Source organism: Chanodichthys erythropterus, chromosome 2, assembly GCF_024489055.1.
Source record: "Chanodichthys erythropterus isolate Z2021 chromosome 2, ASM2448905v1, whole genome shotgun sequence".
In the NCBI taxonomy this organism is placed as follows: Eukaryota; Metazoa; Chordata; class Actinopteri; order Cypriniformes; family Xenocyprididae; genus Chanodichthys; species Chanodichthys erythropterus.
Window position 1 is genome coordinate 35,780,092 of NC_090222.1, and position 17,206 is coordinate 35,797,297.

Below are 17,206 nucleotides of genomic sequence, written 5' to 3' on the forward strand. Positions count from 1 at the left end.
ACGGGTCTCTCAGAAATGCATTATAAAGCTTTCCACATATCATGCAGTTTGGCAGTAAATTGGACTTGTTTTGTACTGATACTGTCATAGATTTGTGTCCTAATTCTTATTTCTCTTTTCATTACTTCCCCCTAGAAAATAATCGCAGAGAATGAAGTAAGTACTGAACCATCAAAAAGAGTGGCCCTCAAAGTATTCAGACATTTTAGTCTGCAACCATCTCCGAATGTCATTGCATTACAGCAAAACTACTATAAGTATATCCAACTTTACCCAGATACAGTACACTTATGTAAACAACAAATACTATATAGCACATCTCAGCTGCATGATCGTTTATATTGGCACAAAAATGTAAATAATATTGTAATTGTAATTGTACAGATCCACATAAAGATGGATATATATTGTATCCAACTTTATCCGCATACATGCAGTAAACTCAAAGCACTTACTCAAAGCCATATATACAATATAGCAAATCTCAACCGCCTGATTTTTTTTGTCTCAAAATGTAAATATATTATTGCCCAGCTCTTTATATAAAGTTATATACACACAGGTTGGACAATGAAACTAAAACACCTGGGTTTAGACCACAATAATTGATTAGTATGGTGTAGAGCCTCCTTTTGTGGCCAATACAGCATCAATTCATCTTGGGAATGACAGATACTGTACAAATCCTTCAGTGGCCAGAGGGATTTTTGAGCTATTCCTCTTCCAGAACAGAGTCTAGGTCACTGTGTGATGCTGGTGGAGGAAAATGTTTTCTGACATGCTTTTCCAATATACTCTGAAGTGGCTTAAGGCAGGAACACACCAAGCCGACGGTCGGCCGTCGGGCAGTTTTTCTTCGTCGGCCGACTAAGTTTTCTCAGTGTGTTCCGCACCGTCGGCTGAAGTTGGTCCTCGTCGGCCTTTTTTCGGCCGATTCGAAATGTTGAATCGGCGTTGGCGCTCGTCGGTCCGTCGGGCCATTTGATCATTCTGATTGGCTGTTCAGCTACTGCCGCCTCCTGTTTCAGAAAGGCATTTCATCTCACGCAGGCGCAGAACTGACGTGCTGCTTGGCCGTCGGCTGTTTAGCGTCGGTTTGGTGTGAGAGGGCAACTTTGGACACAGACGCTGCCGACGTGAGCAAACCCCGCAGTCTGCTTTCGTCGACACTAGTTCGTCGGCGTCGGCTTGGTGTGTTCTGGCCTTTAGAAATATTTAGATCTGGTGACTGTGCAGGCCATGGGAGATGTTCAATTTCACATTCATGTTCATCAAAGCATTCTATCTTGCTGTGTGTATTGGTGTATTATCAGGCTGATACACGGCACTCCCTTCAGGGTACAATGTTTGAAACATTATGTGCACATGGTCACCCAGAATGGTTCGGTAGTCCTTGGCAGTGACGCTTATCAAGCACAATAGGGAATGCCATGATATTGCAGACCAAACCATCACTGATCCACCGCCGTGCTTCACTCTGGGCAGCAACAGTTGGGTGTTCAGCCTCTTTGGGGTTTCTCCACACCGTAACTCCCATGGATGTAGGAAAGACAGTGAAGGTGGACTCATCAGAGAACAATACGTTTCACATTGTTCACAGCCCAAGATTTGCACTGTTTCCACCAATGAAACCAACATTTGGCATTGGCACAAGTGACCAAAGATTTGGCTATAGCAGCCCGGCCATGAATATTGACTCTGTGGAGCTCCAGATGAACAGTTTTGGTGGAAACAGGAGGTGCGCATTTAATTCTGCAGCTGTGGTTTTATGTTTTTTGGATACAATCCGGGTTAGTACCTGGACATCCCTTTCAGACAGCTTCCTCTTGCATCGACACTTACTCCTGTTGAATGTTTTTCATCCGACAGTACATGGTGGTATTCTGACATTACCCTGGATACCATAGCTCTCGATACACCAAAATGACTTGCTGTCCTGTTCACAGATGAGCCATGAGATCTCTTTTGATCTCTGATATGACTCCAATTATGTTGTGTGAATTGCAATATTTTATGTACAGCTGTGCTATTTCTCTGATAATTCAACCTTCACACCCTGCTCTTACTGATGGAACGTAAAATCAATGAAGATTGGCCATGAGGCTGCGCATATATATAGGTGTGAAACCTCCAACACTATAATGGCCAGTGTTTTAGTTTCATTGTCCACCCCTGTATAAATGTGCCCAACTTTATTCAAAGCATATCCACTCTCAAAGCATTTCACACCAAAAATGATTACTCAACTTGAACAATGCTGATTGCAAACTACCTGTTGGTTGTATTTCTCTTGTCAGTGCCCACGACCACCGTTTTGTTTGTGTGAGAAAGGTGAACAGGGTCCTCCAGGACCTCCTGTGAGTATCACTCGCATGGAATTGAGGCCATTTTCCCTCACTGGTGTCATTTATGAGGAAAACTCTATTTTGTTTAGGGTAAAAAAGGAGATCAAGGTTATGGAGGATCACCTGGTCAAAAAGGCTCAAAGGTGAGAGTGAAAAAAATACTATATTTGTTTAAAGGAATTATGATGATTAGATCTGTAGTTTATTGTTGTTGACTCATTGGTACAGGGGGAAACAGGAATCAACTGTCCAGAGGTACATCACATCTTCATATGGTCAATTTATACATTTTGTCTTACTACTTATTCTCTGACTAACACTGTTCCTGGTTCCTCATCCACAGAGAACACCTGGGATCAAAGGTGATAAGGTGAAACATCATAGTTTTATCATCTGCATATGCATTTGGGTTATTGCAATTAATTGGTTAATATTTCCATGTATTGTCCTAAGTATATATAATATTGAGTCATGTTTTAGGGGGATCAAGGTAATTGTGGACCACCAGGGCAAAAAGGACATACGGTAAGTCTTCTCAACTGTTGTACACCCTACTGAAAAAAAAAAAAAAAAAAGCATTTATTTTATGCTAAGTTTACTACAATTGCATTTACATTTGCATACTTAATGTAAATAACCTGCAATTGTACTTTTAGTATACTAAATTGGTATACTTAAAGTCTGCTAAACTGGAAGTATTTTTGTGTTGAGGTCCAACTAAAGATATACTTAAATATATTTGATTGTGCTAAAGTGGAACTATTACAAGTATACTTTCGTACAAGTATATATGTCGTCATATATAAAAGACTTCCATATAATTTGTTTTGTCATTAATAATGTCTGTGCGCTTATAGCTGTACTTGATACAGTATAGAGAGAACACAAAGTTACACCAGTTTAGCGTAGTCTATAAATGTGTGGTGGCGCAACAGGTAAGCCGAGTGCTCTTGTGCGACCCGGGTTCGATTCCAGCCCATCTGTTCCCGTTGTCTCACTGATGTTCACTGGATAAGTAAGTTACTGGTATGCTCAGGCTGTCTGTAAAAGGCATATTCTAAAGCTGTAACTTGATTTATAAAGATTACTTTATTGTAGTCTATTTGAAGCACACTATAATGCCATTAGCACACTATAAGTTCACTATGCCATTGCAATGTGTTTTATCAGTATAATGTAAATGTATGTCCAGCTCTCTTACAATGTAATTGAATTGCAATTCTAATGTCACCAAAATACATTTCAAAAGTTTATGCTGAGTGAGTTCTGCATTTCAAAACTTAAATACAAGAGTATATTTAAAGTGTACTTGCGTTTACTTGGAATAGTTCCACTTTAGCACAAACAAGTATATTTAATACAACTTTAGTTGAACTTCAGCACTGCTTTTGGACAACTAAAATGCATTTAGTACAAAATTAGTTGTTCCAATTTAGCAGACTTTAAGTGTACCAATTTATAGCATGCCACAAGTACATTTAGTAATACTAAAGTACATACAAATAAATTGTGCTTAAGTATATTATTTTTTTCCCCTAGGGCAGTTTACTATTGTTCTGAAATATGTCACATATGATTAATTCAATTTTATGTTTCATTTCACAGGGCGCTGAAGGGCCTCCAGGGCTGAGGGGCCCCAGAGGAGAGCAGGCACTGTATAAATATTTACCTCTTTACATGACATATTATATGCCACATTTCAGGTTTCAGCTGAATTTATGATGCATAACAGTAACTGTATTTCTTTATCACTTGATGATTATTATTTAATAACTGATTATTTCATTTGATTCTGTGAAAAATCTGTGTAAGACTCTTAAGTAGGCCTAAAGATTGTGTATATTCCCTTATGTATGGTTGCCGAGAGAGCTCAACGTGCTGCAACTGAAGAAAACACATGCAAATAGAAAAAACACCAGCAAATTAAGAAAAGTTTGACAACACATGTGCTGCAAATACTCACAACAAAACCACATACAGAAAAGCACTGCAAATGCTCGCAACGCAACCAAATACAGAAACTGCTGAAAATACTCACAACAACCAAATAGAGAAACATGTTGCAAATACTCCAAATACATACCGACCACAATGGAAATGTTTCAAGGGGACTCCAACAAGTGAAGAACCTGCCTGGGACATGCTTATTGTTCAATGTCTACCCTTACAGTGGTGTTGTTGATGACCTGAAAGATGAGTTTTTTGTTTATTTTAACATCCTGATTGTATGATTCCTTGGCCTTTTGGATATTATTAGCCTAAATAATCTGAGGAAATACACAATTAGTTGTGAAATGTTATGTAAGCTGGCTAACATACTTTCACAACTGTGATGTTTAAGGTTCATGGAAATAAGTTCCATAATGCTTAATTAATGGTTAAAACCAGGTCAAAATAAATGTGAGTATTTGCAGCACATGTGTTGTCAAACTGATGAAGATGTTTTGTTAATTTGCTGGTGTTTTTTCTATTTGGTGTTTTCTTCAGTTGGAGCGCATTAATCTCTCTGGCAGCATGTTGAGTTCTCTCGACCACCATAGGCATAATTTTTAAAAAAGTCGAATTTTTTTTCTAATTAGATTTTCTCTCACAAAAATGTTTGGAAAAAATTAATTCTTACAAATTCCTCCAATTAATTATTTTATGAATTAATAAAATGATACATTGAACTCATACAGACTTAAATTTTATTAATACTTTTTCATTAATTTATGTATTTATGAATACACATCATGAATAGTTGTGTGATCTTATTAATCTTAGACAGTACAATATGTGTTAATTTCTCTGAAAATATGAAACAAATGATAATTGTATATTTTCTCCATACATACAATTATATTACTATAAACACAATTAAATAAATAACATTTATATAGCAGTACTATAATGTTATTTTTGCTGCCACTATTTTTTTTTTACTTTAACTTATAAAATGTAACTTTTCAAAGATGCAGAAAAAATACAAATATATATATAAAAAGGTGTGTATAATATCACAATTTAAGAAGTGAAAAAATAATTTGGTGAGAATAACAAATGTCATGTGACTAAAGAAACCGGTAGTACAATATGCAGTTTTAAAAAGGCTGATCTTGTCATTTGAATACTGTGATTTGTTTCTCACTAAAAGTGAGAAAGTGATATAGATAAGATAGACAGACAGATAAATAGATTTAAAAAACTTAATGCATTAGTCTTATTATATGTTGGGCCCTATTTTAATGATCTAAGCACGTGGTCTGAAGTACATGTCACAGGTGCACTTAGGACGAGTCCGAATCCACTTTTGCCAATTTAAAATTATTTAAAAAACGGAAAAAAAATGGTCGGCACGCAAGGTGCATGATCCAAAAGGGTTGTACCTAGTCTCTTAATGAGTCATGGGTGTGTTTTGGGCGTAATGTCCAATAAACCAATCAGAGTGTCATCTCCCATTCCCTTTAAAAGACAGGTGTGCCTGCACCATGCCGGATTGCTATTTATATGGCAGAATATAGCTACCCTCAACCTGACGAGTCAGTTTAAAAACATGTGTATTGCCACGATTGGTCAAATAATCAGCAAATTGTATTCGTCATTACTGCAAATAGGTCATTCTGATACATGCAATGACTATCCATTATGACATGTAGGTATTTTTATCTTTATGTACACAATAATAATCTTTTACACTGTAATCCTTTTATTTGCTGCTGTGTGTGTAACAAGTAGAGTGAACGCGTGTTGTGCACCTGCGTATAGGCGCATATTACTAACACGCCCTTTAAATAACAAAAACAAAATACTGCGGCATTGACTTTAGAGCAGGTTTTTGTTGGTCAGTGGCGCAGTCGTTTTCAGTTGCTTCAAAATAGCAAAACGGCAACAATGCACCTGAACACACCTCGTTTTCAGACCAGCACACCCATGGGCGAACAGATGGGCACGAGTGCATTTGCCGTTTAAACAACGTTGTCTCATCACATAAATGTGGTGATCATGGCAGGCCATGGCTGTTTCCCTGCTTTGCACTTATGGAATGTGATCGGCAGATCGCTCGTAATCCTAAACTAATGTAAACATGTAAAGCAGTGAATCCAAGCTGGCAGGATAGTTTTCTTTTTCCGAGGGTGATTTTGTACAGTGGGATTAGTGAAGAGACTGAATAGCTCAGATTGACTGGGTAAGGTCCTTCAGAACCCACATTAGCACAGTTTAACAGGCATCTACATCTGCCTAAAAGTGCCATATCAACCTATGGTTTATAATAGGCATATGGCTGATTAATTTAAAAAAAAAAAATAAAAATAAAAATTAATGATTAAAAAAAAATGCATGAAAGTGCAAGACCAATCTTAACATGTTTCTTCTTTATTTTACCAGGGTTTGAAAGGGCCTCCAGGAGTCCAGGGGCATGAGGGTCGAGCAGGACCCAAAGTATGATCATATCATCCATTTCTTTGCCAGTGAAATGTCTGTAACTGATATTTTTGATATTTTAAATAGAGACAGATGTCTGGATGGTAAAGAACTGATATTTTAGGGATGTTTCCATGTCAGTTTAAACACAGATTTTGACAAAATCTGACAAATATATAATAGCACATTCAAATGCAAAAACCCCTAAACTGCCAGACACAAGGGGTGCCTTTATGCTCTGTAAATGTCATTTGGAACATACATGAGAGAATGCGTTGGGTGATCAAAATGTGTACTGAACCATTTCACCATACAGTACCTCACGCTAATAGTAGGATGTTAATACTAAAAGTTGTATTGCGACATGCATCCAAGATTAATGAGGTTTATAGTATTGAACAGCAAATATATCATCTTTAAATTTATGTGAATTTTAAATTTATGTGGAGATGATGTCCAAATGAATCACTGACCTACATTTTACTCCTAGGGTGATCCAGGGCCGGTTGGTGCATCTGGTCCACCAGGACATAATGGAATTGGATTCCCTGGTCCAAAGGTAAACTTTTCAGCTGGTTTTTATATTTCAAAGTACTTTATTTTTTATCAAATAAATGCAGCCCTGGTGTAAGCATAAGACACTTTTCAAAAACATTAAAAAATCTTTTGAACGGTAGTGTAAACATTACAGGCATTACTGTTGTTTCTGTACAATCCCTGAGGAACATTTATCATTCAGATGTTGCTCTTTTTTTTTAAGTCTCAGATTTTAGACTAAGTTTTGGATGTTTCTTCTAAAATTAGAGGAGAAAGAAAAATGGAAACAAATACGACAGTTATTGAAATGCAGTAAGATTTAGACTTTAATGAGAAATGTTTGAGTTTAATTGAAGATCTCTTACATTTTAACTAAAGACTTCAGTGTCTTGGCACAGATTTGAGGAGACGTGTGAAATTACTGGTGACAGTGTCTCTACACTCCAAAAAATGCTGGGTTAAAAACAACCCAAGTTGGGTTGAAAATGGACAAACCCAGCGATTGGGTTGTTTTAACCCTGCGGTATGGTTAAATGTTTGCCCAACCTGCTGGGTAGTTTTATTTAAACCAACTATTGTTAAAAAATGACTGTATTGCTTAATTAAAATCAACCCAAAGTATGTTGGAAACGAACATTTATTAATGTTCAATGAATAATTATTAAACAATAAACATTTATTAAATTGCTTATTAATACACTTATATTAATAAACTATTAAACTATTAAATTTATATTAATAAAATATTACACTCTAAAAAAATGCTGGGTTGTTTTAACCCAAATTTGGGTCAAATATGGACAAACCCAACCGTTGGGTTAAAAAATGCATTAAAAAATGTAACCCAATGGTTGGGTTTGTCCATTTTTGACCCAAACTTGGGTTGAAACAACCCAGCATTTTTTAGAGTGTAAAGCTTAATAAACATTCACCTTTTGTCTATTATTGTTGCCTCTAATTGCATCTGGTTTTTAATTTCCCAACTATTTTGGGTTCATTTTAAGCTAGCCATATAGGAATTTTTAAATAATAGTTGGTTTAAATAAAACTACCCAGCAGGTTGGGCAAACATTTAGCCCAACCGCTGGGTTAAAACAACCCAATCACTGGGTTTGTCCATTTTCAACCCAAATTGGGTTGTTTTTAACCCAGCATTTTTTTAGCATGTAGAGGAAAATTAATGTATTAATTTGCTTTCGATTTAATCTCATTGCTGCCAAAAGAGAAATGATTGAGATATATAAAAGAGATCTCAATATATAAAAGAGATCTCAATTGTGGTTTTTCTTTTCTATTTCTATTGGATGCTGTGATTTGGAGGCTTTAAATATATGTTACAATGAGGTACTTTCCTGTTCCAGAGGTTTTAATATGTTGATGTTCTTGTTCATCACAATGTAAGCATGTGGTGTATTTTATTCAATCTTATAGTTATTTGAGGTGTGATTGTTTTAGGGTGACAAAGGAAACCCAGGAAGACCAGGTCCTCCAGGTCAGGTTGGCATAGGTCAGCCAGGTCTACCTGTAAGTATAAACAGCCTCTTGTATGACTTTAAATCATGCATCTACTGTATAGATTATAATGAGATAATGATACATGCATCAATGAAGGGTCCTCCAGGTTTACCAGGATCACAGGGGAAACCAGGAGCTCCAGGTGAAGGACTTCCTGGTCCAAAGGTGAGCAGATACACTTGTGGTTCCTGCTTCTGTTTTAGGTCATTCCCTTTTCAATGGGCTCTCTGACCTTTTCTGAAAGAAAACTCACCCTTGCATTGTTCCAAACCCGTAAGTCGTTCTTTCTTCTGTGAAAAACAAATGGAGATGTTTAGCAGGATGTCCTGTTGCTTTTCGATACAGTAAATGTGAATGAATTTAGTTATGTCAGTAACATACACTCTTGAAAATAACAGTTCCAAAATGGGGTTTTCACAGTGATGCCATAGAAGAACCATTTTGGGTTCCTCAAAGAACCTTCAGAGAAAAGTTCTTAAAAGAACCATTTTTTTTTAGCCTGAAGAACAATAATAATCTAAAAACTTTTTTTCACTATAAAGAACCTTTGGTTAAAAGGAAAGATTCCATTGATTTTAAAGGTTCTTCATAGAACCTTACCCTAGTGAAAAAAAATAGTATATTTAAGCACAATTTATTTGTATGTACTTTAGTATAACTAAATGTACTTGTGGCACGCTATAAATTGGTACACTTAAAGTCTGCTAAATTGGAGTTCAACTAAAGTTGTATTAAATATACTTGTTTGTGCTAAAGTGGAACTATTCCAAGTAAACGCAAGTACACTTTAAATATACTCTTGTATTTAAGTTTTGAAATGCAGAACTCCCTCAGCATAAACTTTTGAAATGTATTTTGGTGACAAAATTGCAATTCAATTACATTGTAAGAGAGCTGAATAACATTTATATTATACTGATAACAAACTTTTAGTGATTTTAGTGTGCTAATGGCATCATTATAGTGTTCTTCAAATAGGCTACAATAAAGTAATCTAAATCAAGTTACAGCTTTAGAATATGCCTAGGCAGCCCTAGTATACCAGTAACTTACTTATCCAGTGAACATCAGTGAGACAATGGGAACAGATTTATATGAATATTGAATGCAGGATCCAGTACGGGCTGGAATCGAGCCCGGGTCGCACAAGAGCACTCGGCTTAAGCCGAGTTCAGACTGCACGATTTTAGCCCGGATTTTGGCTCGCCGACAGGTTTTGAGAAATCGCCGACAAATGCCCGAAATCACAGGCAAATCGGTGCTCGTTCACGCGAGTGACAATCACGCAGTGTGAATGAGCAAAGACGATAGAATCGCCGACGAGTCGCCGACACCCGTGAGATATTTGGCATGCTAAATATCTGAACCTGTCGGCGATTCAAAATCCCGAAGTGTGAAAAGTGTTCTGACTGAAAACTACATCGGCGATGACCGACAGCCAATGAGAGAGCAAGATCCAGAGCAGCGTGGAGTTCGGGGAGGAGTTATAGACCACAATATCAGCAAGCATGGCTTCATTCACATAAACATTACAATTCTATCAAACAGAAACAAAGCACAAACATTTGCTTGACCATCCGCAACAGCAGCACATTGAAAAGTTATGTATTTAGCTCCAACTGTCATTGCAGAACACACAATCCTTGTACTTTGCGTCTCCCCAAACATTTCCTCCATATTCTTCTTTTCTTTGTATTGTTTTCGCTGCAAATCAGCGCACAAGCAATTCGTATTTCAAGCTTCATGCGGGCTACTATTTTTAATAATAATCCCACCGTGTGTCTCAATCAGCTCCCTAGTTCAGTAGTCAGGGCACTGATCAGGGTATCAGCCACATTCACTTTCATTATATACTGATTCACTACCTAGGGAGCTGATTGAGACGCAGGGCCAGTCTCACGTGAGAACTCTGGTCTTGCGCGCGTTGTTTCCTTGTCAGGTCTCGCGTGTGTTTGGTTGTGAAACGTTGTTTGCGTGCCAGACAGAGTTGTCGGCGATTCTTCCTATTGTAAAGTCACGCAGTGTGAAACCTTCTGTCGCCGATCCATCGTGCAGTATGAACGCAGCAGCGACTGAATGCTGGCCAAGATAGTCATGCAGTGTGAAAAGAACAGTGACCCGACTGCTTTGAAAATCGTGCAGTCTCTGCGAGCTTCAACTCTCAATTCACCACAACTGCTCCTGACAAAAGCGCATAAATGATTTGGCGGTCTCGATGCGGATTTTAAATTTTTGCGTTTATTTTATGCTCAGAATCAGTTTAATTAATTAATTTAATTAATTAATTTAATAATTTTAAATATTTTGACAGCCCAAAGTGCTGCAGTCCATATTTCAAAGTGCAAATAAGGGCTATTAAAGTAGAATTAAGGTGCATTGAAGTGCATTACGAATACAGTAATGTAATAAAACTTCTGATCAGGTACATGAATTTCTTTCACCATTTTAAACTGACTATATGTTGTTTTCTTTATTTGTCATATTTACAAATATTTACTGTAACTACTTTCTATATGTATGTATATCTATTTGCATCCATGCAAAATTGTTTAATTGAATTCAATAGCACTTTACACAATAGCCGACCTGATATTCAAAGTTTGAGCAAATTATTTAAAAAAAGTAAATGTCATAATTATAACTTACTGATTATTTTTTGCAACTCATAATACATTTCCTGTAAAGTTTTATCTAGGCCAATACTTGTTTAGTGTATATATATATATATATATATATATATATGTAGAACTCAAATACTGCTCATTGAATTGGACATTTAATCATAACAGGTTAACATAGTATTCAACAAAAATAAATTACTTAAGTAAAAATGTAACAAATGAAATCATTTTATTTGCAAAATTCTCATGGCTACGTCTGAACTGTAGGCAAAAGTTGGGTTTCAAAATTCTTCCCTTACAGCCAATTAGCAGAAACTAGATGTTTCAGTTAATACCTCATGTTTTCTGTGGTTTGCACAAAAAGAAAGTTTCATCTAAAAAATGATAAAGCATCATCTAAAAATAATTTGATCATTCTCAGATTTGAAATACACAGTGAGACTTGTGTCTTTAGCTACAATGACTTTCTAGACTCTAAAGTTTCCTTCTGACAAATATGTCAGAATGAACACAGATTCTCAATAGTGTGCACTCCAGTGAGTTCGGTTGTTTAGAAAAGTACAGCAAAACCGATTGTTGGTGAGTGAGATGGCATTGGCTTTATGGCTGTTCAAAATATCAATCATTGTGGTTCAACCAATAGTAGGACGTTGGAGCAGGCCAATGGGGGTCAAGGTTCAGCTTCAGTAGTTACAGTGTTTTCAAGTCATGTCAGAAAGAATGTATTTAAAATGCACATGAACATCAGCACAACTCATACTTATGAGTTAATTTCCTTAAGAGTTTCCGAGTTAAGTACGTGATGGTGAGAAAACAGAGGCAATGGATGCAGAGTCTGCCTATAGTGAAAAAACCCTACCAAAATGTATTTCAAATAGGCCTACATTTAACTGAAAACCCATTAATATACAGTAGTCAGCATTTGAAATGGATCAAAAAAGTTCATCAAAGTTGTCCTTAGAAGAAGGTTTTAGATGATGCTTTTCAGATGTTGACTATTTAGAGACATAATGACAGTATTTTAATTAAACTTTATTTGCAGTTCTTTATTGCACAATGCATATTTACATTTATTTCTAAATATTAAGCATAAAATGTGTTTAATGTCACTATTAGTGTATATAGGATAGTATGATCACTGTATAATTTAAATGCAAGACATATATACTTGTACTAAAGTATACTTGCAATAGTTCCACTTTAGCACAATCAAATATATTTAAGTATATCTTTAGTTGGACCTCAACACAAAAATACTTGTTCCAGTTTAGCAGACTTTAAGTATACCAATTTGGTATACTAAAAGTACAATTGCAGGTTATTTACATTAAGTATGCAAATGTAAATGCAATTGTAGTAAACTTAGCATAAAATAAATGTATTTTAAATAGATTTTAGTATATTTATTTTTCACTAGGGTAGACTCCAATATACAACCAATATACACCTAAAGTGTACATTTAAAATCATATGAAATTCCTCTTTTTAATTGTTTCCCTTTAATGGTCATGTGAATAAAGACATTGACATATCACTTTTTAATCTGTTTTGTTTTTGTGTTTGTGTCTTAGGGTGACTGTGGCTGTGTCTGCCCTAATTGTGGACGTGGACCCCCAGGTTATGGAGTCAAAGGTGAAAAGGTATGTTGCAGTTGTGTGAGATTTTAGTTGGCCCTATAAATGGCCATTTTGCATTAAATTTAGCCCCTGTATCCATCCTTTTAGGGCAATGCGGGACCTCCTGGATCACCTGGACCATTAGGATTGCCTGGCAGGGGAATTCAAGGAGAGAAAGTATTTTATGTTATTTTTCTGTTTTTATACCAATATTTATATGCTAGATAAGGCAAGCTTCTTGTTCTCACATACATGCTTATAGTGTTAGTGTTTATTACTTAGGGTTAGGGATTTGTTTAAATCACTGTTTGTTCTATATTCATATACAATATGATTCCTCAAATCATGCAGCGTGTTGAGGAGTGTGCTATTACTTTTCGAAACAATTGGAAACATTTAATTGTCACCTTCATCTTAATATCTAAAGGGGATTCAGGGACCACCTGGTCCTCCTGGTCAGAGAGGGAATCCTGGGATAGGACTCATGGGTCTAAAGGTAAGACTGCACTTCTATATGACTTTCTTTATTATTTTTTTAAGAAATTGAGTTTTATTCAGCAAGGATGCATTAAATTGATCAAAAGTTAAAGGCATTTTACATAGTAACAAAAAATTCTATTTCAAATAAATGCTGTTCTTTTGGTTCTTTGAAGAATCCTAAAAAAAGTATCATGATTTTTACAAAAAAAAATGAAGCAACACAACTGTTTTCAACATGATAATAATCAGAAATGTTTCTTGAGCAGCAAATCAGCATATTAGAATGATTTCTGAAGGATCGTGTGACACTGAAGACTGGAGTATTAATAAATTACATGTTAAAATATATTCAAATAGAAAACAGTTATTTGAAATTTTAACATTTCACATTATTACTGTTTTTACTGTATTTTCGATCAAATAAATGCAGTCTTGGTGAGCAGGAGAGACTTCTGTCAAAAACAACAACAAAAAATATTACCAATTGCAAACTTTTATGTTTTCGTTTTGTTTGCTCTCAGGGAGAACGGGGATTCCCTGGAGATCCTGGAGCCACTGGAGAAAGAGGAATTGGAGAACCGGGACCAAAAGTAGGTTGTTGTTTCAACTATTCTGTTCTTTCAGATCATGTCTAACAGTTTAAAGTATCAAGTAATGAAATCAGAGTTGTGTTTATGGATTAATGCCGTAGGGTGAACCTGGATTCCAAGGTTTACCAGGTAAACAAGGTGAACCAGGAGAAGATGGAGCCATGGGACCAAAGGTGCTCTTAATAGCATGTTAGTGATGGATAGCATTACATCCAAAACATTCAGGCATATATTATAATACACTATATACAATCTTGTTTACTTTAGGGTGATTTAGGCCTACCAGGGCCCAAAGGACAAGATGGAGCTCCTGGAAGAGGCCTACCAGGAGAGAAGGTGTCATGCCTACTAAAATTATTATATTAAAAATATATATAGAACAGTATGTATTAAAGAGGTTGTATCTTCCTTCAATAGGGGGATCAAGGGGAGAGGGGCTTCAGAGGCCAACCAGGACCATTGGGACCAGCTGGGCCAATAGGGGCAAAGGTGAAAACAAATCATTCATTCATCTTAACAAACACAAAATACTATGTCAAGAAAAGCCCTATGTCTCTTTCACTGCTGCTAACAGTGTCTTTCATTTAAAATAGGGAAACCCAGGGAATGTTGGACTTCCAGGTGTTCCTGGGCCTTCAGGAAGAGGCATACCTGGAGCTAAGGTACATTAAAGAATAGTTCCGGATTCAGCACAAGCTTTATCAATAAAATAAAAAGCAAAAATCATGGTCACACTAGCCGGGTTTCCATTACAGATTTGCTCAAAACTTTTGCAGTATTTTCTAAATGTCGATAAAAACGAATGCGAAATTATGGCATTTCCATTAACGAATGTTTTACAACCTAAACGTAATTTTTTCCTTTAGAATAAGTCATTCCAAAAATCATGGCAACTGATGTTAGTAGGTTTAAGTATATTGCAGCCACTGCACTAGCCATTATTTTTAATCGAAGGAAACGTAGACATGGTATCCAAGCATTAATGGCAAGGAAAGACCCCTATACTAGGGAGCGGCCACATATGAGGTGTTTCTGGGCGTTTATCCCTTATATCTGCTTTGAGGTGGCATTCCAGCATTCCCATTTCTTTTGTCATTTATGAGTTTAATGAAGAACTCTCATCTTCTGTCCAAACATACCACGCCATCTTTAAAGAATGGTCGACTTTTATGTACGTTACGTAACCTGTAAATGCGAAAAAACTGTTTCATTTTGCAAAACTGCAATATATTCTTTTTCGAATTGCCTGGAAAACCATCTCATGCAAGAGTAAAGAAGTTTTTGCGAAATATGGGAGTTTTTGCAAAAATTACATGATTCCATTGGGCGCATTTTCAATTAACAATTTTAAATTGCGCAATTTGAAGGGTAATGGAAACGCAGTTAGTAAGACTCTTACAATGGATGGTAAATGTGATTTCACCAAGTAGAACATGTTCCTGGATCAACGTCCTTGTTGATCCTGGAGCAACATTTCAATCAACCAATGAGATCTGACAGGTTTACAGTTTATGTCAAGTTTATGCTTACAACAAGGGTTAGGTGCTTCTACATCAGTGTTATTCACCTATCATTTCCCTCTGACTTTAGGGATAAGTTATGGGTAGGGTTAGGTTTAGGGGTAGGGATTGGGTGAGTACTGTTTTTGGACAGGAATGCTCTTCCAGGATCAACAAACGATGTTGATCCAGGAACAACATGTCTTTGCAAAATCACAGTGACATACAAAAGACAGTAGTTGAAATTGTTCAACCCCAGAAAGATTGACCTAATAATGAAAAAAATTGCAATTACTGAATAATTACTGAAAAATAAACAAAAATGTTAGTTTCAAATTTCTGCTTTTAAACCCTCTGGAACAAAAGTCAATTTACTTCCATTCTAAGTTCTTGCTTAAAAAAAGATTAATTTATACATTTTTATTGTGGCTTAAATTTGTTGGAGCCACTGTATGTTTACCCACATCAGGAGATCTCATACCATGTTCATCTTGCTGTAGGGAGATCCAGGGCCAGTTGGTCCAGCAGGACCAGCTGGAGAACCAGGGATAGGCATTGCAGGGCCAAAGGTAAGAGTGACATCCGAGCAGAACCCTACAGCTGTGCTTTTGTGACTGAGATAACCCATTTTGTCTGTCTTTAGGGTGAAATGGGGTTACAAGGACCCATTGGACCACCAGGACTGAAGGGAGAAGGCTGTCCCGGCCCACCTGTAAATATTAACATTACAAAGAACATTATTCATACTAATCATAGTTACGTTTGTACAGTATGTATTTAATCTGACATACCAAATGCAATAATAGCAGACTACATTATGTGTTGCTCATGTAATCTACAGGGGCCACCAGGTCTCCCAGGTCTTACAGGAGAGACTGGGCCAGAGGGTACAGGTTTACCTGGACCAAAGGTAAGATGATTGCATCCCTCTCAATTTCTTCAGAAAATGTGCAAATTTGAGTTATTAAAAAAATATTATTCTATTAGAGCGTTGATATTTTCTGTCACAGGGGGATCGAGGCCCTCCAGGTCCCGCAGGGCCTACTGGAGCACCAGGTCTTGGGCAGGTGGGCCCAAAGGTGGGAAATACATTTCAAACTACATAAAGTGTATGTAGAATACATTAGTCTCGCTTCAGACTTACAGCAGAAGGTCTGGACTCCATTGCAGTTTTCATTGACCAAGGATTGCCCAAGAGTACATCTGACTGACATGTAAAACAACCAATCACACGTTGTGCAGTTCAGCGTCATGTTTAGGAGCGTGAAAATGTAAAGTCATATAGACATACAATTCGTTCAAGAATGTTGTGCAAGTTTACTGCAACAATGGCACAACAATTGTGCTGTGAACTTCACACAATTTTTGAAAATCCAGCATTTAGCTGATCATGGTAAGCGCTCACTAGCTATACTTCCATCCAAAGATGTGAATTTAACATGTGCGCAAATTTGGAATATCGCATAAATCATTTGCGAATAAAGCACTGTTTCCATCCAGTGTGTAAAGGTCCATTTAAAATAGTTATTTATTTTCCTAATGTAAAAAGTAAGTATGAATTTGGGTTATGAAATATTGAAGACATTTGTGTAATTATTAATA

The 17,206-nt window shown here is 36.5% G+C and overlaps 1 protein-coding gene across 1 annotated transcript in view; it reads left to right on the forward strand.

Annotated features, from left to right (window-relative positions):
• The window catches only part of LOC137029617 (collagen alpha-1(XXVIII) chain-like), a 46,030-nt gene that overhangs the window by 8,812 nt on the left and 20,012 nt on the right, over nt 1-17,206 (forward strand). Inside the window, exons 4-25 of the mRNA XM_067399251.1 lie at nt 2,298-2,357; nt 2,435-2,488; nt 2,574-2,600; nt 2,689-2,715; nt 2,826-2,870; nt 3,951-3,995; nt 6,711-6,764; nt 7,237-7,305; nt 8,739-8,807; nt 8,895-8,963; nt 12,991-13,059; nt 13,144-13,212; nt 13,463-13,531; nt 14,037-14,105; nt 14,207-14,278; nt 14,373-14,441; nt 14,523-14,594; nt 14,699-14,767; nt 16,105-16,173; nt 16,248-16,316; nt 16,446-16,514; nt 16,615-16,683. Coding sequence (XP_067255352.1) covers nt 2,298-2,357; nt 2,435-2,488; nt 2,574-2,600; nt 2,689-2,715; nt 2,826-2,870; nt 3,951-3,995; nt 6,711-6,764; nt 7,237-7,305; nt 8,739-8,807; nt 8,895-8,963; nt 12,991-13,059; nt 13,144-13,212; nt 13,463-13,531; nt 14,037-14,105; nt 14,207-14,278; nt 14,373-14,441; nt 14,523-14,594; nt 14,699-14,767; nt 16,105-16,173; nt 16,248-16,316; nt 16,446-16,514; nt 16,615-16,683 — 1,353 coding nt within the window. The remainder of the gene's footprint in view (nt 1-2,297; nt 2,358-2,434; nt 2,489-2,573; nt 2,601-2,688; nt 2,716-2,825; nt 2,871-3,950; nt 3,996-6,710; nt 6,765-7,236; nt 7,306-8,738; nt 8,808-8,894; nt 8,964-12,990; nt 13,060-13,143; nt 13,213-13,462; nt 13,532-14,036; nt 14,106-14,206; nt 14,279-14,372; nt 14,442-14,522; nt 14,595-14,698; nt 14,768-16,104; nt 16,174-16,247; nt 16,317-16,445; nt 16,515-16,614; nt 16,684-17,206) is intronic.